The following is a 25,554-nucleotide window of genomic DNA, read 5'->3' as shown; positions in this document are numbered from 1 at the left end:
AATCAAACCTGGGGAAAGCGGCGAGAACGGGATTCGAACAAAGACTACCACGGACACTGTATTAGCATATAAGCGTATTAACCATTCTGCCACCCCCCCCCCCCCCCCCCACACACACACACCTTCCCCCCATGGCAACGAGCAGGCAGAGAAAACTGGGGACCAGAGGGAGACTGCTGCATCACCCAGACAACGCTTGATCCAGCAGGGAGGTGAAGACCATTCTGCGCTCTCGCTACCCACCAACATGAACAGAACGCTCTCGCTACCCACCAACATGAACAGAACGCTCTCGCTACCCACCAACATGAACAGAACGGTGTCGCTACCCACCAACATGAACAGAACGGTCTCGCTACCCACCAACATGAACAGAACGGTCTCGCTACCCACCAACATGAACAGAACGGTCTCGCTACCCACCAACATGAACAGAACGGTCTCGCTACCCACCAACATGAACAGAACGGTCTCGCTACCCACCAACATGAACAGAACGCTCTCGCTACCCACCAACATGAACAGAACGGTCTCGCTACCCACCAACATGAACAGAACGGTCTCGCTACCCACCAACATGAACAGAACGGTGTCGCTACCCACCAACATGAACAGAACGGTCTCGCTACCCACCAACATGAACAGAACGGTCTCGCTACCCACCAACATGAACAGAACGGTCTCGCTACCCACCAACATGAACAGAACGGTGTCGCTACCCACCAACATGAACAGAACGCTCTCGCTACCCACCAACATGAACAGAACGGTCTCGCTACCCACCAACATGAACAGAACGCTCTCGCTACCCACCAACATGAACAGAACGGTCTCGCTACCCACCAACATGAACAGAACGGTCTCGCTACCCACCAACATGAACAGAACGGTCTCGCTACCCACCAACATGAACAGAACGGTGTCGCTACCCACCAACATGAACAGAACGGTGTCGCTACCCACCAACATGAACAGAACGGTCTCGCTACCCACCAACATGAACAGAACGCTCTCGCTACCCACCAACATGAACAGAACGGTGTCGCTACCCACCAACATGAACAGAACGGTCTCGCTACCCACCAACATGAACAGAACGGTCTCGCTACCCACCAACATGAACAGAACGGTCTCGCTACCCACCAACATGAACAGAACGGTCTCGCTACCCACCAACATGAACAGAACGGTCTCGCTACCCACCAACATGAACAGAACGGTCTCGCTACCCACCAACATGAACAGAACGGTCTCGCTACCCACCAAAATGAACAGAACGGTCTCGCTACCCACCAACATGAACAGAACGGTCTCGCTACCCACCAACATGAACAGAACGGTCTCGCTACCCACCAAAATGAACAGAACGGTCTCGCTACCCACCAACATGAACAGAACGGTCTCGCTACCCACCAAAATGAACAGAACGGTCTCGCTACCCACCAAAATGAACAGAACGGTCTCGCTACCCACCAACATGAACAGAACGGTCTCGCTACCCACCAACATGAACAGAACGGTCTCGCTACCCACCAACATGAACAGAACGGTGTCGCTACCCACCAACATGAACAGAACGCTCTCGCTACCCACCAACATGAACAGAACGCTCTCGCTACCCACCAACATGAACAGAACGCTCTCGCTACCCACCAACATGAACAGAACGGTGTCGCTACCCACCAACATGAACAGAACGGTCTCGCTACCCACCAACATGAACAGAACGCTCTCGCTACCCACCAACATGAACAGAACGGTGTCGCTACCCACCAACATGAACAGAACGGTCTCGCTACCCACCAACATGAACAGAACGCTCTCGCTACCCACCAACATGAACAGAACGGTGTCGCTACCCACCAACATGAACAGAACGGTCTCGCTACCCACCAACATGAACAGAACGCTCTCGCTACCCACCAACATGAACAGAACGCTCTCGCTACCCACCAACATGAACAGAACGGTCTCGCTACCCACCAACATGAACAGAACGGTGTCGCTACCCACCAACATGAACAGAACGCTCTCGCTACCCACCAACATGAACAGAACGGTCTCGCTACCCACCAACATGAACAGAACGGTCTCGCTACCCACCAACATGAACAGAACGGTGTCGCTACCCACCAACATGAACAGAACGGTCTCGCTAATCCAGCTGAGAGACAAGACCTCCAAACATGTGGACGTTCTCATCAGGCTGAGAACAGGCTACTGTCGACGTCCTCCTGATCTCCACGGGATAAAGCTGCCCAACTCCAGCGAGTGTCCATGTGGCACTGGCATTCAGACAACAGGTCACTTCCTTCAGGATCTGACAGCTGGTGTCAAACTCGGCCTGGGGAGACACTGCCCCATACATGCTGAGGTTCAGCAGACACAGCCACATACATGCTGAGCTTCAGCACAGACACAGCCCCATACACGCTGAGGTTCAGCAGACACTGCCCCATACATGCTGAGGTTCAGCACAGACACTGCCCCATACATGCTGAGGTTCAGCACAGACACTGCCCCATACATGCTGAGGTTCAGCACAGACACTGACCCATACATGCTGAGGTTCAGCACAGACACTGACCCATACATGCTGAGGTTCAGCACAGACGCTGACCCATACATGCTGAGGTTCAGCGCACTTAGCTCTGAAAACCACACTGATCATGATTTGGGAACGCGGATAAAGAAGATGATGATGATGGTGAAGTAGAACAACAAAAACTACTAGCACTACAACTACCACAACAAGATGTACGATAACACTACCCCCCCTCCCCCTCCAATACACAAACGCGCATACAGAGAGAGTGTGTGGGCGTGTGTGTGTGTGTGTGTGTGTGTGTGTGTGTGTGTGTGTGTGTGACAGACACACACACACACACACACACACACACAGACACAGAGAGAGAGAGAGAGAGAGAGAGAGAGAGACAATGAACGAATAAATGAATGAATAAATTTTGTTGAATGGGGGAAGTGGAATAAGCAAGAACATGTTTTTTTCATCCGGTCTTCGGGGAAAAGAAGTTAATCAAGCAAACAAACCAAAAAAATACAATAATAATAATGATAATAATTAAAAAGAAAATGGAGAGAGACAAACAGAGACAGACAGACAGACAGACAGACACACACACACACACACACACAAACACAGAGAAAGAGACAGAATAAGACAGAGACAGACACACAGAGACAAAGAGAGACAGACTTAAGCAGAAAAGACAAACAGAGACAGAGACAGATAGACAGACAGACAGACAGACGCGCGCACACACACACACACACACACACACACACACACACACACACGCACACACACAGATACACAGCCACACAAACACACACACACACACAGATACACAGCCACACAAACACACACACACACACACACGCATGCACACAGACACACACACACACACACACGCACGCACACAGGCAGAGACAGAAACAGAGAGACAGGGACTGAGATAGTAAACACAGACAGACAGACAGACAGGCAGGCAGGCAGCAGGACGCTCACTCGCAGATGAAATCGGGTGCCCCCGACGTGCACCACTCCCGTTTCCTGTCCGACAGGAGGATGTTGCCGTTGAGGGTGCCCACCCCCAGGTTGTGGTGCAGGCTGTTGTTCTGTTCCACCCCGTCCTCCAGGAAGTACCCGTGGCCTCGGTGCAGGTAGCACACGTTGTCACTCACCTGCAGCAAGGACACAGGGATTTGTTTCACTTTCAGGTTGTGTCTCAGTCACTCAGGGAGGCGTCACTGTGTTCGGAGATATCCAAAAACGCCACACCACATCTGCTAAGCAGATGCCTGACCAGCAGCGTAATCCAACGCGTTTGTCAGGCCTTGAGTGCATGCAGATATGTGTGTACCCATGAGAGTGAATTTCTGTTTGTATAATTTTGCCAGAGGTCAACACTTTTGTTGCCGTGGGTTCTTTTTCAGTGCGTCAAGTGCATACTGCACACTGGACCTCGGTTTATCGTGTCATCCGAATGACCAGACGCTCAGTTTGATTTTCCGGTCAAACTTGGAAGGAAGGGCGAGAGCGGGATTCGAACCAACACCCTCACGGACTCTCTGCAGCTGAGTGTCTAACCATTCTGCCATTTTCCTCCTTAGGATGGAATTAGAGATCAGGACGCTAAGCAGGGAGCAGTCGCTGTGTGCGTTCAGTGCAGATAATATATTGCACAATACAACCTGAATCGCTTTACTGTTTCAGGACGTGAATATCCACAACAGTACAATACAACCTGAATCGCTTTACTGTTTCAGGACGTGAATATCCACAACAGTACAATACAACCTGAATCGCTTTACTGTTTCAGGACGTGAATATCCACAACAGTACAATACAACCTGAATCGCTTTACTGTTTCAGGACGTGAATATCCACAACAGTACAATACAACCTGAATCGCTTTACTGTTTCAGGACGTGAATATCCACAACAGTACAATACAACCTGAATCGCTTTACTGTTTCAGGACGTGAATATCCACAACAGCACAATACAACCTGAATCGCTTTACTGTTTCAGGACGTGAATATCCACAACAGCACAATACAACCTGAATCGCTTTACTGTTTCAGGACGTGAATATCCACAACAGCACAATACAACCTGAATCGCTTTACTGTTTCAGGACGTGAATATCCACAACAGTACAATACAACCTGAATCGCTTTACTGTTTCAGGACGTGAATATCCACAACAGTACAATACAACCTGAATCGCTTTACTGTTTCAGGACGTGAATATCCACAACAGTACAATACAACCTGAATCGCTTTACTGTTTCAGGACGTGAATATCCACAACAGTACAATACAACCTGAATCGCTTTACTGTTTCAGGACGTGAATATCCACAACAGTACAATGCAATCTGAAATACTTTACTATTTCATAACGTGAACATTCATTCCAGATAGAATCGAAAACATTTTAGTATTTCAATGGCCTGGAACATTACTGTGTCTGAAACATTACTATTTCAGCATTGAATAACAGCTCCATAACAGATTACAATCTCAAATACTTTTTTTTTTAATCTAAGCACCAAATAACTTCATAAGGATACCAGCTGAAAAGCGTTACAATTTCAATACAAGATATAGACTTCATAACAAAAAAGAAAAATACAGTCTGAAGCATCTTACTTTTCCAGTACAGGATATCACCCCAGAAGAATAGAATCCGATATATAACCCTTGACGCACTTTGTAATTTCAGCTCAGAAAATCCGCTTCGGAAAAAAGTGTAAATAATACAGCTTCAATCAAACGTGTGGTTATGTGTAATGCTGTTCAGCCCGCTCCATCTGTCTCCTGGTGGTTTTTTGTTTTGTGTGTGTGTGTGTGTGTGTGTGTTGTTGTTGTTGTTGTTGTTTTTGTCTAATTTGTTGACTTATTGTTTTTTTTTCTGACTTACTTTCTGTTTTATGATCTGAACAATGAATCTTCAAATGATCATGTTTATATTTACTGTAAGTTCTATAAGTATGAGTATATCCATCTCCACCGCTGCTCAAAGAAGGAAACAATGACTCTAATGACTGCCGTTTATATTGATTGATTGATTAATTGATTGATTGATATGGATACTTATATAACGCCTAACCTCGGTCGGAGACCGGTCTCTAAGCCCTTTAGCCGACTGACGGCTGCCACTGGGCGCTCATCATTCATTTCCTGTGTCGTTCAATCAGATTTCAAGCACGCACACACACACATCAGACAAACATGTAACATTACGTGTATGACCGTTTTGTATATGTACCCCGCCATGTGGGCAGCCATACTTCGTTTTCGGGGGTGTGCATGCTGGGTGTGTTCTTGTTTCCATAACCCACCGAACGCTGACATGGATTACAGGATCTTTAACGTGCGTATTTGATCTTCTGCGTGCGTATACACACGAAGGGGGTTCAGGCACAAGCAGGTCTGCACATGTGTTGACCTTGGAGATCAGAAAAATCTCCACCCTTTACCCACCAGGCGCCGTCACCGAGATTCAAACCCAGGACCCTCAGATTGAAAGTCCAACGCTTCAACCACTCGGCTTTTGCGGCCGTCAGTCTACGTATGCAGTTGGAAAACATGTGTTTCAACATATCTGCATTTGTGTAGCGTTCCCCCGCCGTGAAACGAAATCAAGGGAAATAACTGAACACACTCCAGCACGATATAAGCTGATAGCTTGGTGTTATTCCGCTGTTTATGCGTACATACTACTACTGCTACTACTACTAATGATAATAATATTAATACTAATACTAACAAATATATACTACTACTGCTACTACTACTAATGATAATAATATTAATACTAAAAACAACAACAATGATAATAATATTATTATTATTATTCATATAGCGCTAAATCGTGGGCAGACACAAATCAAACCGCTTACATATCATAGACGCATAACATGTTTTCTGATCAAAGATTTGTTTGAACCAAGCACAATTTGAAGCACGTGACGACCGACCTCCACGTTGTGAGTGGCGTGCACAGTGATGCACCGAGTCCTGGAGTCGTGGATGGAGTTGTTCCTCAGCCACGTCCCCGTGCCGTTATCCATCATGTGCAGGTGCAGTGGGTAGGCCCCTGACAGTGAACAGGGGGGTGGGGAATGATGTGGACATGCATGAAGGAGGGAGGGAGAGGGAGAGAGAGAGGGGGGGGGATAATGTGGACATGCATGAAGAGGGAGGGAGAGGGGGGTGGGGAATAATGTGGACATGCATGAAGAGGGAGGGAGAGGGGGGGAGGGAGAGAGAGAGAGAGAGGGGTGGGGAATAATGTGGACATGCATGAAGAGGGAGGGAGAGGGGGGGAGGGAGAGAGAGAGAGAGAGAGAGGGGGGGAATAATGTGGACATGCATGAAGGAGGGAGGGAGAGGGAGAGAGAGAGAGAGAGAGAGAGAGAGAGGGGGGATAATGTGGACATGCATGAAGAGGGAGGGAGAGGGTGGTGGGGAATAATGTGGACATGCATGAAGAGGGAGGGAGAGGGGGGGAGGGAGAGAGAGAGAGGGGGGGGGAATAATGTGGACATGCATGAAGAGGGAGGGAGAGGGGGGAGGGAGAGAGAGAGAGAGGGGGGGGGAATAATGTGGACATGCATGAAGAGGGAGGGAGAGGGGGGGAGGGAGAGAGAGAGAGGGTGGTGGGGAATAATGTGGACATGCATGAAGAGGGAGGGAGAGGGGGGGGAGGGAGAGAGAGAAAGAGGGGGGGAATAATGTGGACATGCATGAAGAGGGAGGGAGAGGGGGGGAGGGAGAGAGAGAGAGAGAGAGAGGGGGGGGGGAATAATGTGGACATGCATGAAGAGGGAGGGAGAGGGGGGAGGGAGAGAGAGAGAGAGAGAGGGGGGGAATAATGTGGACATGCATGAAGAGGGGGGGAGAGGGGGGAGGGGGAGAGAGAGAGAGAGAGAGAGAGAGAGAGAGAGAGAGAGAGAGAGAGAGAGAGGGAATAATGTGGACATGCATGAAGAGGGGGGGAGAGGGGGGAGGGAGAGAGAGAGGGAATAATGTGGACATGCATGAAGAGGGAGGGAGAGGGGGAGGGAGAGAGAGAGAGGGGGGGAATAATGTGGACATGCATAGGGAGGGAGAGGGGGGGAGGGAGAGAGAGAGAGGGGTGGGGGGCGGGGGAATAATGTGGACATGCATGAAGAGGGAGGGAGGGGGGAGGGAGAGGGGGGAGGGAGAGAGAGAGAGAGAGAGAGAGAGGGGGGGGGGGGGGGGGGCAGACAGAGACCTAGACCCTTCAAATCTTTTAACCTAACCGGCTGAACACTATGCAGTTCGAAAGTGAGCTCTCCGAGGTCTCATCTAAACGAGGCTGTGAGTAATATCCTCTTCAACAGATAGATAGATAGATAGATAGATAGATAGATAGATAGATAGACGATACAATAAGTGAAGAAATAAATGAGTAAACCCCAGGAAATTATTACATTCAATTTTATATTTTCAATAACTGCATTTTCATCCCCAACTGACACAATGACGATGATGTTCTTATGCCAGCGAGGACGACACTGACGATGATGATGATAAAGATGACGATGATGACTACGAAAATGATGGTGTCTGGTGACTAAACTAAAGCCCCCAAGCAAACAGAAAATCATGACAAAGTTATTAACAGTCATGAGAACGATCTTCATTAAACCATTGGAAGATCTGACAAAGGCATTAACAGTCATGAGAACGATCTTCATTAAACCATTAGAAGATCTGACAAAGGCATTAACAGCCATGAGAACGATCTTCATTAAACCATTAGGAGATCTGATAAAGACATTAACAGTAATGAGAACGATCTTCATTAAAACCATTGGGAGATCTGACAAAGGCATTAACAGCCATGAGAACGATCTTCATTAAACCATTGGAAGATCTGACAAAGACATTAACAGTCATGAGAACGATCTTCATTAAACCATTAGGAGATCTGACAAAGACATTAACAGTCATGAGAACAATCTTAAAACTATTAGAAGATCTGACTAAGGCATTAACAGGTATGAGAACGATCTTAAAATCATTAGGAGATCGATGACGATCATAATTATGAATACGAACTTGGTGATGATGACCAAGGAAGAAACAACAAGACAGAGCTTTGTGTTTGCTACATTGTCATAAAGACTGTCCAGCAGCAGGATAAGGATGCACGTGCTGATACAGACATTATACGAGATCCTCAAAGGTGCATTGTGTAGAACACTCACCCGCAATGTGCTGCTGTCCCATGTGGTAAAACTCTGCACCCTCCACGTGAATTGTGGACCCCATTACTGCCTGTGTACACACAGAAGAAGAAGGAGGAGGAGGAGGAGGAGGAGAAGGAGGAAGAGGAGGAAAAACAAACGTGTGTTCAGCTCTTGAGCAACAAATCCTTTCATCAAGTATGCTCGCTTTTTTTTCTTCTGGTTTGCAGATTCATCATCATCATCGTCGTCATCGTCATCATCATCATCATCATCGTCCACTTCCTCTTTCTTCTTCTTCTTCACCACCAACATAAAATCATCATCATCATCGTCGTCATCGTCCACTTCTTCTTCTTCTTCTTCTTCACCACCACCATAAAATCATCATCATCATCGTCGTTATCGTCCACTTCTTCTTTCTTCTTCTTCTTCTTCTTCTGCTTCTTCACCACCACCATAAAATCGTCATCATCATCATCATCATCGTCCACTTCTTCTTCTTCACCACCACCATAAAATCATCATCATCATCATCATCGTCCACTTCTTCTTTCTTCTTCTTCTTCTTCACCACCACCATAAAATCATCATCATCATCGTCATCATCATCGTCCACTTCTTCTTCACCACCACCACCATAAAATCATCATTATCATCATCGTCCACTTCTTCTTCACCACCACCACCATAAAATCATCATCATCATCATCATTAGCTCATTGTAAACAGCTCCCACCTCTCTTTGTCTCTCTGTCTTTTCATTTTATTCATTCAACTGTTCATTTTATTTTGGGGACGGTCTTTGCACTGAGGATAAAGAATGTAGGACTGATGAAAGAATTTTTTTTAATCAACAAAAATAAATGAATGAATGAATAAATTTATTCATGTATCGATTTTCATTTGTCTTCAATTCTCTAAATAAATAAATACAAGAGAGGCAAGGGCTTCAAGACTCACTTGTGATACACTTTTTTTTTAAATCCAAGCTTTTTATGTATTGAGTATAATTTCAAAATGTAATGTTTAAGATGAGAATGATCAGTTTAAAGCAAATTAAGTCCCCTAGCATTAATTACAGAGTAATTTCCCTTTTTCACTATCTACACCAAACGTTTGCAAAATAAATAAAACTTCCATGCTTAGCAAAAGAAGTTCCTGTTTGAACAAAAAATGATAGTAATGACTGCTCTTGTTGTGTCGAATATCAGATCAAAGTGCCAAGTTTAGAGAATACAAAAAATATAAATATAACAGTAAATGCAGTTTGCATATAATTAGGCTTCATTTTTTTATTTTTTTGTGCCCATCCCAGAGGTGCAATATTGTTTTAAACAAGATGACTGGAAAGAACTGAATTTTTCCTATTTTTATGCCTAATTTGGTGTCAACTGACAAAGTATTTGCAGAGAAAATTTCAATGTTAAAGTTTACCACGGACACACAGACACACACGCGCACACACGCGCACACACACACACACACACACACAGACAACGGAACACCGGGTTAAAACATAGACACTTTGTTTACACAAGTGAGTCAAAAAGCACCTCACTGACCTTGACATGCCCGCCATACATGTCCTCCTGGAAGCGGTCACACAGCAGCTGTTCAAAGTCGGTGAAGAAATAACAGCTCTCCTCCAGCTGTCCTTCAAACAGGATGTTCCGGGTCAGCAGCGCCACCTCGGCCCGTTCATCCACATTGTAGGTGATCTCCCCGTAATGCATGTACTGGAACGGCTCTGAGACGGAGAAATGAAACATTTCTCTGTTTTTGTTTTTTTAAATATTATTGTTGTTGTTTTAGGCGCGCGCGCGCGCGCGCACACACACACACACACACACACACACACACACACACACACACACACACACACACACACACACACACACACACACCATAGATAGATAGATAGATAGATAGATAGATAGATAGATAGATAGATAAATAAAGAAATGAATGATGAATGTAAAAACAAGTAGAAAAATAATACATGAAAAATAGATAAATAAACTGACTGATAAATAAGTAAATAGATAAATAAACAAATAAATAGATAAAGTCACTGACCATCCAGTCTGATCTGGTTATCAGCGCAGTCTGTACACTCCACCAGGTGTTTTACCTCCGCCTGACGCCAATCATAGTCCGTTGACGTCACCACGACTGCGTCACCTGCAACGTCAGGACCGTGTTTGTTTAGACTGTGACGTCACCAAAATTAACCTGATACGCAGCATCCGTTCGATGTCTGCATTGACGTCACAAAGTTTCATGCAGCACCATTGCTGGTGTATTTACGTTTGCATCACAAAATTGTGCGTCACATACAAAATCAGTGTCATACTGACGTGACAGAGATTGTGTCATAACCAAGAGAAATGACCCCCCCCCCCCCCCCGCTCCCCGCCCCCTCCCTGTTAATGTTACCAAAATCATGTCACAACACCGATGTCCTTTCAATACTGACGTCACCAAGATGTGTCACGTGCAACGACGATGTCATTTCTCTGTTGATGTCACCAGGTGCAAATCTGCAAATCTGTCTAATGCTAACGTCCATATTCTAAATATATTTCTGTTTAATAATTACGGTGTAATAATTAATTGCAATGTTTTTAAAAGCAAATATGTTAAATGCTTTTATTTGAGAACATATGTTTATTACTCTTGTTTAATCAAGTAATCCGCGTGTGTGGGGTGGGGGGGAGGGGGGGGGGAGAGGGGGTGCGGGTGTGTACTGATTATCTGGTTGTGGTTTTCCACAATTCATCTTTATTCTTATTTTATCTGTCTATTATAATCAATGTGCAGTATAGTAGGCTATGTTTATAATCATATTCAAATAATGTTTCTTAATTCTTTCTGTTTTTACATTAAGAATACTAGTTATTACCTGCAGTGTGTGGATGTATGTCTGAAATGATGTATGTGATATTTTTTACATTTGTATCTTCGTAATATTCGTAAAAGCTGTTGTTGACTTTTACAGTTATGGTCCCCATGTTGTTTACTTGTCTATGTTGTGATAATGCACCTGACCAAATTTCTCCAGTTGGAGATAATAAAGTTATTCTTATCTTATCTTATCTTATCTTATGTTGACGTCACCAAGATTGAAAGACACGCATCACCAATGCGATTATATATATATATATATATATATATATATATATATATATATATATTCTAATTATTCTATTATTCTTCACGTTTGTTTGAAGTCAGTCGAGCATGGGCACCTCAGTAGGTTCACATCACCTGGCGTTTAGTTGACGTCATTTGGTTTGCATCATTGGTAGGTATACTATCACTTTGCTAATTTCACTATACTATTATGGCAGCTGCATTGTAATCGCATTAGATGCAACGTCAGTACTGTTGATGTGTTGACACCACCCACCACTCAGACTGCGTCACCAGCACCGGGAAGGTCATTCTGACGATGACGTATGTAGTTGGTTGCATCATCTGCGACAACCACACGACTATGATGTCAAAGTCATTAAAACTGAGTCATCAGCAGAAACTTTGATTCATCTGTCAACTCATTCTGCTCTGGGTACGAGTTAACCCGTACCATAATTATTTCCTCTGATGACCAGGTACGAGTATTTTTGTACCAGCACACTATTCTAATTTTATTTATTCTTGCATTGCACAGTGGGCATTCAAAGCTGAACCATTCACGGATTCCAGAAGCATGGAAATCAAGCTTTGTCTGACCATTTCGCCGTTTTGGTGAACCACCCTGTTTTATTTACTGCAGTGATCTCATGCAGTGCTGATCCAGGGGAAATGGGGCAGTATGTAGCTGTGGGGTAGAATGAGTTAAAATATATTCTGGTTTTCTATAATTGTCTTTGTTTCCTGTATATTTCTCTGTCGTTTGAAAACAGAAACCGGGACTAATTCCACATATAAGCCTAACATAAACAATTCTCAAAACATCACCAACGTGTGCAACAAACAAACAAACAAACCCCCCTCCAGCCCCCCACCCCCCCTCAAAAAAAAAAAAAATTAAAAAAAGGAAAGAAGAAAAAATGAATCAATAAATTGATCGATTATTTTTGTTTTATATTAATCAATCAACAAATCAACCAAATAAATGAATAAGTAGATAAGTAAATAAATAAATAAATAATTTTTTTTAAAAGACTGACCGACTCTCCAGGACCTGGCGCTGTGCACCAGAGTGATCTTGGGGCGAGCCACCTCACCATCCAACACCCGGAAGTTCACCCGGGCGGACATGGAGGCCACCTCGAAATGCAGGTCGCCGGCCTCGTGGAACAGGTGCATGACGTCATCATTGTCCACAGCCTCTCGCACAGAGCTCGGGACACCTTGGATACATATACACATGTCACACGGAACTTCGGTGTGTGGACATAGACAGCAGATGTCACACACAACATGATAGACATCTTCGGTGTGTGGACGTAGACAGCAGATGTCACACACAACATGATAGACATCTTCGGTGTGTGGACGTAGACAGCAGATGTCACACACAACATAATAGACATCTTCGGTGTGTGGACATAGACAGCAGATGTCACACACAACATGATAGACATCTTCGGTGTGTGGACATAGACACAGAATGAAGGTCATTGGAGTGTGTGTGTGTGTGTCGGGGGCGGGGGGGGGGGGGGTGCTGGGGGATGGAGGGGGGGTATAGATATGAAAGGGTGAAAGGATAATGTATAAATGTGGATGTAAAAATGATAAACATCTTGAGCATGTGGCCATAAACATCAAAGTGAGCATAACTGATATCTTCAGAGTGGGGACACAGATACAGAAGGGACAAACACAAGCATCCTAAATGTCAACAGACGTTGATCTTTTTCGATCGATTCAAACTTCTGGTTACATACAGTATGTATTTGTCATCTTAACTCGAGGAGACTGGCATCAGCAAAGTGTGAAGGAAGACAGAAAGGAGGGAAGCAAGGAAGGAAGCAAGGAAGAAAGGCCAATAATAACAACAGTCACAAAAAAACAACAACAACAAAAAACAACAACTGCAACATGAGTAAGAAGCAAAACAACAATGACATAAATGTAAAAAGGAAGCTGCCTTTCTGCACAATGAAGGCGAATCTCTGGTCTGCCTCAACAGATCGAATGAGGTTTGAACCCAGGGTCTCCAACGCCTGAAGTGCGGACTCTGTGCGCGTCGGAATCGATACCCTCACAGCCGCGGCGATCACCACGTCGTCTGGTAAGTCTGTGGGCAATACAACACAAACCAAACAGTCACACTGAAGGCATATGTCAGCCAGTCGCTTGCTTTATCAGTCCACCATAAATATAACCATAAAGATGAAATGAACAAAATTCCCTTCATTCCTCTCCCCTCCCTTCAGTGTATCAGACTCTTTCTGTCAACAAGTGTATCAGACTCTTTCTGTCAACAAGTGTATCAGACTCTTTCTGTTAAGAAGTGTATCAGACTCTTTCTGTCAACAAGTGTATCAGACTCTTTCTGTCAACAAGTGTATCAGACTCTTTCTGTTAAGAAGTGTATCAGACTCTTTCTGTCAACAAGTGTATCAGACTCTTTCTGTTAACAAGTGTATCAGACTCTTTCTGTCAACAAGTGTATCAGACTCTTTCTGTCAACAAGTGTATCAGACTCTTTCTGTCAACAAGTGTATCCAGACTGCTCCAGGAAGTGTCCAGAGAAGGCTGTAAAGATCCAGAGAACACAGAAACCTTGTCTGGTTCATTCCATCGACTTGAATGCTTGACGGAGAATAGGTCGTTTGGGAAAGAAGGGGGACAAAAGGAAGTCTTTCCTTAATGAAATCACATCAAAGGAAAGAAAACCAACTGATATCAAAGTCAAACGAGGATTTTAAGAAAAAAGGATCTTTATCCAGATCTGATCAAATGAAATGAAACCAAAGTGAACCAGACCTAACCAGACCAAAGTGAACCAGACCTAACCAAACCAAAGTGAACCAGACCTAACCAAACCTGAACCAGACCTAACCAAACCAAAGTGAACCAGACCTAACCACACCAAAGTGAACCAGACCTAACCACACCAAAGTGAACCAGACCTATCCAAACCTGAACCAGACCTAACCAAACCAAAGTGAACCAGACCTAACCAAACCTGAACCAGACCTAACCAGACCAAAGTGAACCAGACCTAACCAAACCAAAGTGAACCAGACCTAACCAAACCTGAACCAGACCTAACCAAACCAAAGTGAACCAGACCTAACCAAACCTGAACCAGACCTAACCAAACCTGAACCAGACCTAACCAAACCTGAACCAGACCTAACCAAACCAAAGTGAACCAGACCTAACCAAACCTGAACCAGACCTAGCCAAACCTGAACCAGACCTAACCAAACCTGAACCAGACCTAACCACACCAAAGTGAACCAGACCTAACCAAACCTGAACCAGACCTAACCAAACCTGAACCAGACCTAACCAAACCAAAGTGAACCAGACCTAACCAGACCAAAGTGAACCAGACCTAACCAAACCAAAGTGAACCAGACCTAACCAGACCAAAGTCCATGAAACGAACTTGGAGTGAACTTGGCCAAAAAGTCCAGATCTGCTAAATAACCAGTCCCGGTCTGTCCTGTCCTGTCACACACACACACACACACACACACACACACACACACACACACATATGCATGGGCACCCTGCAAGGTGTAATGCACATATGTATGTTACCCCAACCTTCCCTTGACAATGGAGGCTCAGTTTAGCCCAGGGAAATCCTGTTGTGCAGCTCTTTCTATGCTGTGTTTCACAGCCATCCGTTTTCAGTGGAAACACACACAGCTATTCTACCTGCCTGCCTTTAACGATTTTATGTAGTTAATAATAATAATAATAATGGTATTTATATAGCGCTGAATCTTGTGCAGAGACAAATCAAAGCGCTTTCGCACTAGTCATTCACACGCACTCACACTGTACTCAAGTACAGTGCACATAGCACTTAGAGGGTTTCACTCTGTGTGTGTGTGTGTGTGTGTGTGTGTGTGTGTGTGTGTGCAGGCAGACAGACAGACAGACACAGGGAGTGCAGAACAGGGCCAAAGATGCAGGAGACAACAAGAGACACAGACAGAAAAGCACGCACTGTCCAGCATCAGATGCAAAGAGTCGTAGTTGGCTGTGGTGAAGACGTTGAAGTCCCGAACACTGCCGTCACCGTTCCACACCATCACGTGCAGGCCTGCCTTCGTCTCCAGCCCCAGAGTGGACGTCTGCACACGTCATGCACACTGCCTGCCCCTGTGTGTGTGTGTGTGTGTGTGTGTGTGTGTGTGTGTGTGTGTCTGTCTGTCTGTATGTATGTGTAGGTGCATAATTATGTGTGTGTGTGTGTGTGTGTGTGTGTGTGTGTGTGTGTGTGTGTGCAAGTGTGTGTGTGTGTGTGTGTGTGTATCTGTGTGTCTGTGTGTGTATATCTGTATATGTCTGTTTGTCTGTCTGTCTTTATGTGTAGGTGCGCGCGCGCGTGTGTGTGTGTGTGTATGTCTGCATATGTAAGTGCGTAATTATGCGTGTATGTGTGTGTGTGAGAGTGCGTGCGTGCGCTCGTGTGTGTGTGTGTCTGTGTGTCTGTGTGTGTGTGTCTGTCTTTTTGTAGGTGCATATTTATGCGTGTATGTGTGTATGTAGACTACTCCCCTCCCCCTTTAAACGCGTTCCTTAAGATTTACCACCTCATACATATATAAACATCTTAAACATGTTCACGAGTACGAACGCGTATATGCGTACACACACACACACACACACACACACACACACATACACTCACACACACACTCTCACACACACACACACACACACACACTCACACACACACACACACATACACTCTCTCTCTCTCACTCACTCACACACACACACACACACACACACACACACACGCACGCACGCACACACACACACACATTCTCTCTCTCTCTCTCTCTCTCTCTCTCTCACACACACACACACACACACTCTCTCTCTCTCTCGCTCACTCTCTCTCTCTCTCTCTCACACACTCTCTCTCTTTCTCTCTCGTACACACACACACTCACTCTCTCTCTCTCTCTCACACACAACACAACACACACACACACACACACACACACACATACATACTCTCTCTCTCTCTTTCTCTCCCCCCCCCCCCACACACTCTGTCTCTCTCTCATACACACACACACTCTCTCTCTCTCTCGCACACACACACACACACACACACACCTGGTGGTCATACAGCGCAGCACATGGCACATCCCGGGCGGCAGGCACAGTGTGGGCCAGTTTGGTCCATGGCAGCTTGTCCTCCCCGTGAACCTCCAGAGTCCCCCCATCATCCACCCCCACAAACTTCCCCGCGAACTCCTCTGTCTTGTGCACACTGTTGGACAGACCTGTTGGACAGACACAGCGATTGTGTGACTCAGTCAGCCACGCAGTGAAAGCTATACATTCATCCATGTGAGCGATGTTGTGTCTCTCAGTTTGACGCTGTGTTATACTCGTACATTATACATGTATTAAGTATTCAGTATAACTACATTTATATGCGTACATGTTTGTGTGTCTCTTAGAACAACGGCAGATGTGTAAGTCGGCCAAAGTGCTAATATCTTCACCGTTGGAAAATAGATTCATTCATTCATTCACAACTCCAGCACCTCCTCTCTCACCAACCGCTCCATGCTCCCACCAACCGCCCCACCCCCCACCCCCCTCCCTTCCCAACAACCTTCCCCCCCTCAATGCACCCATTGGCTTCATCCACTTTTTTTTTTCCGCTTGAGACGGAATGAGTAGTATTCACACTGCGTAGACGTGAACTCCGCCAGTTACACAGAGGAGTGGAGCGGAAGTCATGTGGATATTGCTCATCCAGCCACCCTTCAGGTCAGGTCATTAGATAGATTGCTACTGGTAACCTGTAAATCCAGTACAACCTGTTCAGGGTCGGGTTGCCGGCGACTAAACCGGCACTCCCACCGCTGCCTTCCGGGACTGGTGAGGCGGGTGGTTAGACACCCTTATGGAACTAAAACCGAGATCCATAAAAGGGCGTCGGCTCAGGAGAGCCATCGACGGCCATCTAGCTCCACCGTGCTGTGTGCATGCTACACGCGGTTGGCCCCCGGGGTGTGTCTACCCATGCATGTGAAGTTTGGATCCGGCAGAATCTGCGGAAGAAACCTGTCGGTTCAACGGAGAGGAAAGCGGTTACAGCAACGCACTGTGGAGTGCAGAGAGCAAGATGAGATACCGAAAGGATATCTTGGTCATCCACTGCATCCGTGCTCATCCTCCAGTCGTCTCGACTTAGTCTTGCCACTGGAAATTGGTGAACCCGGACGAGAGAGTGAGGTCGACGTTGCGCAGTTCCTCTTCACTTTAAACAAATTCATCGCGCAAGTTATCAGTTATCCCCCCCCCCTACCACCACCACCTCTCCTCCCTCACTCCACCTCCCCCCTCGTCCCTCCAGCTCCTCAGCTCACCGTACAGGTTGATGGTGGCCCTCTTGGTGAAGCGGCAGTCCTGGCTGCCGATGTGCAGACTGCCCAGTACGTGGATGTAGGTCACGTTCAGCACCAGGCCGTCCACGTCGCCCCACACCAGGGACCCACCCGCCTCCACCCGGATCGTACTCAGGGCGGGTGGCTGCATGTCTAGCAGGACCTTGCCTGTGATCACCACCTGCAGTGAGGGGACGGGGCCATATATATATATATGGCTGACTGATATACATCTCTCTCTCTCTCTCTCTCTCTCATCATCATCATCACCATCACCACCATCACCATCATCATCAACATCATCACTATCACCATTATTATTATCACCATTACCACCACTATAATCATCATCATCACCATAATCACCATCACCATAACCACCATCACCATCATCATCACCATCATCATCACTACCATCACCTTCACTACCACCACTGCCACTACCATCACCATCATCACCATCATCGCCATCATCATCATCATCATCATCACCATCATCATCACCACCATCACCATCACTACCACCACTACCACCACCATCATCACCATCATCATCATCACCATCATCATCACCATCATCATCACCATTACCATTACCAGCAGGAGCAGCAGTAGATACTGTCACCATCATGATGAGCAATTACAATACAATAATACATGCGGGCCTCTGTGTGTGTGTGTGTGTGTGTGTGTGTGTGTGTGTGTGTGTGTGTGTGTGTGTGTGTGTGTGTGTCTGTCTATCTGTCTGTGTGTCTGTCTGTCTATGTCGGTGTTTGTGTCGGTGTCTGTATTTGTGTGTCTGTGTGTGCAAGTGATATGCTTACATGGTAATATATAATAGTATCATGTGAAAGGTTTGTGTCGGCCAGTCATATTCCTTTATTTCCCACATGTTTTTTCTTACAGTGGGTCCTTTTACTTCGGTTGCAAATATAACCCCCCCCCAAAAAAAAACAAAAAACAAAACCCACACCAAACAAACAGCTACAATATGATAAACAATACCATCAAGGCAGCAATAAACAATACCATCAAGGCAGCAATAAACAATACCATCAAGGCAGCAATAAACAATACCATCAAGGCAGCAACCATCAAGGCAGCAATAAACAATACCATCAAGGCAGCAATAAACAATACCATCAAGGCAGCAATAAACAATACCATCAAGGCAGCAATAAACAATACCATCAAGGCAGTAATAAACAATACCATCAAGGCAGCAATAAACAATACCATCAAGGCAGTAATAAACAATACCATCAAGGCAGTAATAAACAATTCCATCAAGGCAGTAATAAACAATACCATCAAGGCAGCAATAAACAATACCATCAAGGCAGTAATAAACAATACCATCAAGGCAGCAATAAACAATACCATCAAGGCAGCAATAAACAATACCATCAAGGCAGCAATAAACAATGCCATCAAGGCAGCAACCATCAAGGCAGCAATAAACAATACCATCAAGGCAGCAACCATCAAGGCAGCAATAAACAATTCCATCAAGGCAGTAATAAACAATACCATCAAGGCAGCAATAAACAATACCATCAAGGCAGTAATAAACAATACCATCAAGGCAGTAATAAACAATTCCATCAAGGCAGCAATAAACAATACCATCAAGGCAGCAATAAACAATACCATCAAGGCAGCAATAAACAATACCATCCAGGCAGCAATAAACAATACCATCAAGGCAGCAATAAACCATCAAGGCAGCAATAAACAATACCATCAAGGCAGTAATAAACAATACCATCAAGGCAGCAATAAACAATACCATCAAGGCAGCAATAAACCATCAAGGCAGCAATAAACAATACCATCAAGGCAGTAATAAACAATTCCATCAAGGCAGCAATAAACAATACTATCAAGGCAGCAATAAACAATACCATCAAGGCAGCAATAAACAATACCATCAAGGCAGCAATAAACAATACCATCAAGGCAGCAATAAACAATACCATCAAGGCAGCAATAAACAATACCATCAAGGCAGCAATAAACAATACCATCAAGGCAGCAATAAACAATACCATCAAGGAATAACAAACAATACCATCAAGGCAGTAATCGTCGTACTTTTTATCCCCTTTGCCCTGGGCAAAATCACAAACACTATCCTAGTCATCTAACGTCATCGTCAACATCATACGTTACTGTTATCAGCGTTTTCGTTGTCATCACTCGCCATGCCGAGGTATCGCCCATTCAACGCTGCCGTCATCATTGATATTATCATCACCATCACTATCATCTTCACCAGCGTCATAGCATAACGATAATATGAACTTGGTGATGAGCTGGTTTACGGTATACCTTTGTCAATGCTGATGGGCACAGTTCAGTCTCTTTCAGGGGAAGGGGGTCATTCAATCTTTGCGTTAAATGAATAGCTAGGACTGTGATAAGACTCCATCTCCCAATCCGTTTACCGTTGACCTTCTGATCCAGTGATCAGTGTTGGAGGCCCCGTGTCGTTGTGATCACAGTGATCAGTGTTGGAGGCCCCGTGTCGTTGTGATCACAGTGATCAGTGTTGGAGGCCCCGTGTCGTTGTGATCACAGTGATCAGTGTTGGAGGCCCCGTTTCGGCATGGTGTTGTGATCACAGTGATCAGTGTTGGAGGCCCCGTTTCGGCATGGCGTTGTGATCACAGTGATCAGTGTTGGAGGCCCCGTTTCGGCATGGCGTTGTGATCACAGTGATCAGTGTTGGAGGCCCCGTTTCGGCATGGCGTTGTGCTCACAGTGATCAGTGTTGGAGGCCCCGTTTCGGCATGGTGTTGTGATCACAGTGATCAGTGTTGGAGGCCCCGTTTCGGCATGGTGTTGTGATCACAGTGATCAGTGTTGGAGGCCCCGTTTCGGCATGGCGTTGTGCTCACAGTGATCAGTGTTGGAGGCCCCGTTTCGGCATGGCGTTGTGATCACAGTGATCAGTGTTGGAGGCCCCGTTTCGGCATGGCGTTGTGATCACAGTGATCAGTGTTGACATGTGATCACAGTGACCAGTGTTGGAGGCCCCGTTTCGGCATGGCGTTGTGATCACAGTGATCAGTGTTGGAGGCCCCGTGGCGTTGTGCTCACAGTGATCAGTGTTGGAGGCCCCGTTTCGGCATGGCGTTGTGATCACAGTGATCAGTGTTGGAGGCCCCGTGGCGTTGTGATCACAGTGATCAGTGTTGACATGTGATCACAGTGATCAGTGTTGGAGGCCCCGTTTTTATATGATGACAGTATTGAAACGAAATACTCGAAAACAAATTAAGTTTGATGGAGACGACAACTACACTCCCAATGATAGCCGATATGATCATGAAAAATGATATTAATACAGCAAAAACATCAAAAGCTTGCGCGCGCGGAAAAACACTTTAGTGCACACAGACACACACAAACACACACTCTCATCTCATCATCTCATCTATCCCTTGACCCGTGGGTGGGTCGTTGGGGCACCATGGATGACTGCCTGGTCAGCTCGCGCCACCTGCCTCGACAACATCAAAGAGTGGACGGGCCTGCCATTTGCCACAAACACACACAAACACACACAGACACACACAAACACACACACACATACACACACACACACACACACACACACACACACACGCGCGCGCGCGCGCGCGCGCGCACGCACCTCGGATTCGAACCCAGGCAGGGTGTTCTGGGGCCAAGTGGAAATGTTACTCCACCGCTCCAAACCCGACTGGAGCCAGGGGCACTCGCCGGAAGTGACGTCACACCATGACGTCAGCAAGGCCGTGCACAGTAGCAGCAGCCGAGACCGTGACATGTCTGTATTATCTGCCTGCCTGTTTCCCAACAGGAAGAAAGAGTGAAAGAAAGAAAGAAAGAATGAATGAATGGGAAAAAAAAAACTATTGGTAGGAAGAAACTGAACAAGCAAGCAATCAGACAGCCAACAAGAGAAAAACAGCTAGATGGATGGAAGGAAAGATGGATGGATGGATGGATGGATGGATAAATAAACAGATAATAAATGAATGAGTTGATAATAGATAAATAGATAGATTGATAATCAAGTGAAATCCAGTCCAGTCAAGGTTATAAATTGTCAGGCCATTTACCAACACAATGGAGTTAACAAACAAACAAAACAAAAAAAAACAAAAAACAAAAAAACAGCATGAAATCTCATTCACGGATCCCCCCCCCCCCTCTCTCTTTCTCTGTGTGTGTGTGTGTGTGTGTGTGTGTGTGTGTGTGTGTGTGTGTGTTAACAAAATACTCAATTTTCATATTAACTTTAAAACTATAAAACTAGAATGAACATAAAAGAGAAATTGAATCGACCATGTACATTCCCGGCGGGTGTAACTAAACTTGTACATCTATCTAGATCCTAAAAAGAATTCTTAATTGCCCTAAAAGATTTTCTGAATGCCCAAGATACACCAGAATAATATGATTTAAACGGCGTTCTCATTGCGAATACTGCAATCGATTTATTTCGCCCTTAAAAAAAGTATGTTTAAATGTTAAATTTTTGAACGTCAGTTAAGGAGCCACGATAGTGTATTGAGACAGACAGTTTCTTCTCACCCGAACACGCGGGGTTCGAATATGCCTTCATGGTTTTTTCTTTCTTTTTCTTTCTTTCTGTCTTTTTTTCTTTTTTCTTTTCTTTTTTTTTAACCTGAAGCTTTATAATAACAAATACAGAACACATTTTAACAATCAGATTTTTTTAAAAAGTGTATCACAAGTGATTCTTGAAGGCCTTTCCTCTCTTGTTTTTCTTTCTTTTTATATTATTATTGTTATGACGTGATAAGTGTGGTGATAGTTTGAGACACAAGTGGTGTGTCAGAGGTTTAAGTCGCACGTTTGGTGTGTCTACTGTGTGAGACAAGTTGGTGTGTCAGAGGTTTAAGACACAAGTTTGGTGTGTCTACTGTGTGAGACAAGTTGGTGTGTCAGAGGTTTAAGACGCAAGTTTGGTGTGTCTACTGTGTGAGACAAGTTGGTGTGTCTACTGTGTGAGACAAGTTTGGTGTGTCTACTGTGTGAGACAAGTGGTGTGTCTACTGTGTGAGACAAGTGGTGTGTCTACTGTGTGAGACAAGTGGTGTGTCTACTGTGTGAGACAAGTGGTGTGTCTACTGTGTGAGACAAGTGTGGTGTGTCTACTGTGTGAGACAAGTGGTGTGTCTACTGTGTGAGACAAGTTGGTGTGTCTACTGTGTGAGATACGTTGGTGTGTCTACTGTGTGAGACAAGTTGGTGTGTCTACTGTGTGAGATACGTTGGTGTGTCTACTGTGTGAGACAAGTGGTGTGTCTACTGTGTGAGACAAGTGTGGTGTGTCTACTGTGTGAGACAAGTGGTGTGTCTACTGTGTGAGACAAGTGGTGTGTCTACTGTGTGAGACAAGTTGGTGTGTCTACTGTGTGAGACAAGTGGTGTGTCTACTGTGTGAGACAAGTGGTGTGTCTACTGTGTGAGACAAGTTGGTGTGTCTACTGTGTGAGACAAGTTGGTGTGTCTACTGTGTGAGATAAGTGGTGTGTCTACTGTGTGAGACAAGTGGTGTGTCTTACGTTTCCCACATTGAGGGAAATTGTGCTCTGGGGGGGAGCATCATTATTGAAAGCAAGGGCATAGCGTGCATACCTTGCATGTTCTTGGAGTTTTGCAGGAGATGGGACCTATATAAAAATCAGTTCAGTACGGAATTAGGTCACTGCATACTCCATTTGGATTAAGTTTCAGTGAGAAGAGACTTACCCACGTTCAGTTGGTGCTCCACACTTAGTGGTAGCAAGGCTGGTGTAAATATTGTGTCAGTACCGTAACGATATTTGAACATTTGTCCATATCTATAAAAAAAAAAAAAAAAAATAAAATAAAATAAAATAAAAAAGAACTTAAAGACTATTATAAGTTGTTGTTTTTTTCTCTGAGAGAGGGGGGGTAATGTCAAGGAGCGACAGGCTTGATTTTTGTGTGCTCCCTTCTGATTGGTCGGACTGGAGAGTCGGAAGTTGGGATAAAAATGATTTCGTTATTGTCCTTGATCGGAAGTGGCGGCGGAAGGTGTGAGCCTGGGTATATGTTCCATTTTTATATGAAACAGAAATCTTATTCGTGACAAACGATAATTTCTGTTTTCATGAAGGGTAAAAACAGTCGTGCACGTGAAAGCCCACTCAAACAGAAACGTGAACGTGGGAAGCAATGAACAACAACAACAACAACAGCAACAACAACAGCAACAACAAGATCTTGATGTTGAACAAGATCAACATGTTGAACAAAAAGAAGAAGAACAAGAACAACAAGGAAAACAGAACCAAGACATGTTTGCTCACCCCCAAGAAGACCTCAGTGCCTTGGCAATCACACAGAAAAATGTTGCTTTGGGGTGAATTCTTTGAGGCGAGGGTGCATCCTGCGTCACAGTGTCCTGTGTCACTGTATATATAGGCTGAGAAAAGCTTTCAACAGTGATAAACTGCAGCAAAGCAAGGATTTGATAGCAGCCCTGGTGTCATTACTGCAGTGATAACGGAAAGGTTTATGTGCTCAGCACTTTTTCTCGTATTTCCATCGATCCTAGACTGTTAGCAGAAAGAAGGAAAGGAAGACAGGGCTGAACGCCTGATTAACCCTGTTTGTGTCTGCAATTCTCAGTCCCTTTGTGGTTTTATGGGTCTTTGTAAATGTCCCCCCTTCTCTCTCTCTCTCTCTCTCCCCCCCCACCCCCTTCTCTGCCTCACCCCTAGCTCTCTAATCAACGTCCCCTGTGTGTTCAGAATAATGTCCACGCCTTACTTGCAGTCTCGTCCTGTTGTCCGGAATTGGAGAGTCATCTGAAGAAGGCTTTCATTTCAGTTTCAATGTTTTAGTTGTGTCTGTGTGTTTTTGATTATTTGTAATGATCGGTTGATAGCAATGATATGAATGTAATGACAGTAAAGATGATCAAAGTGTAACGAGTTATGAAAAAAGGATCACGTGTGCCATAGACAGTAATGCCAATAAATACGTTAAAAAACAAGGGTCACGTGTGTCAGACAGTAATGCCAATAAATACGTTAAAAAACAAGAATCACCTGTGTCATAGACAGTAATGCCAATAAATACGTTAAAAAACAAGGGTCACCAGTGTCATAGACAGTAATGCCAATAAATACGTTAAAAAACAAGGGTCACGTGTGTCATAGACAGTACTGCCAATAAATACGTTTAAAAACAAGGGTCACGTGTGTCAT

The 25,554-nt window shown here is 45.0% G+C and overlaps 1 protein-coding gene across 1 annotated transcript in view; it reads right to left on the bottom strand.

Annotated features, from left to right (window-relative positions):
* LOC143287034 (cell surface hyaluronidase CEMIP2-like) overlaps nucleotides 1-24,727 on the bottom strand; it is an 82,795-nt gene extending 58,068 nt beyond the window's left edge. Inside the window, exons 1-12 of the mRNA XM_076595048.1 lie at nucleotides 24,652-24,727; nucleotides 21,957-22,131; nucleotides 18,281-18,479; nucleotides 17,013-17,182; nucleotides 15,889-16,015; nucleotides 13,846-13,995; nucleotides 12,923-13,105; nucleotides 10,827-10,931; nucleotides 10,313-10,497; nucleotides 8,769-8,838; nucleotides 6,510-6,628; nucleotides 3,530-3,705 (exon numbers count right to left, since the gene is read on the bottom strand). Coding sequence (XP_076451163.1) covers nucleotides 3,530-3,705; nucleotides 6,510-6,628; nucleotides 8,769-8,838; nucleotides 10,313-10,497; nucleotides 10,827-10,931; nucleotides 12,923-13,105; nucleotides 13,846-13,995; nucleotides 15,889-16,015; nucleotides 17,013-17,182; nucleotides 18,281-18,479; nucleotides 21,957-22,112 — 1,640 coding nt within the window. The 5' untranslated portion in view covers nucleotides 22,113-22,131; nucleotides 24,652-24,727. The remainder of the gene's footprint in view (nucleotides 1-3,529; nucleotides 3,706-6,509; nucleotides 6,629-8,768; nucleotides 8,839-10,312; nucleotides 10,498-10,826; nucleotides 10,932-12,922; nucleotides 13,106-13,845; nucleotides 13,996-15,888; nucleotides 16,016-17,012; nucleotides 17,183-18,280; nucleotides 18,480-21,956; nucleotides 22,132-24,651) is intronic.
* Nucleotides 24,728-25,554: the final 827 nt, after the last annotated feature.

The sequence above is a fragment of the Babylonia areolata genome, chromosome 10, assembly GCF_041734735.1.
Source record: "Babylonia areolata isolate BAREFJ2019XMU chromosome 10, ASM4173473v1, whole genome shotgun sequence".
Taxonomy (NCBI): domain Eukaryota; kingdom Metazoa; phylum Mollusca; class Gastropoda; order Neogastropoda; family Buccinidae; genus Babylonia; species Babylonia areolata.
Note: the sequence above shows the minus strand (reverse complement) of the source record. Positions and strands in the feature narration are given on the sequence as shown.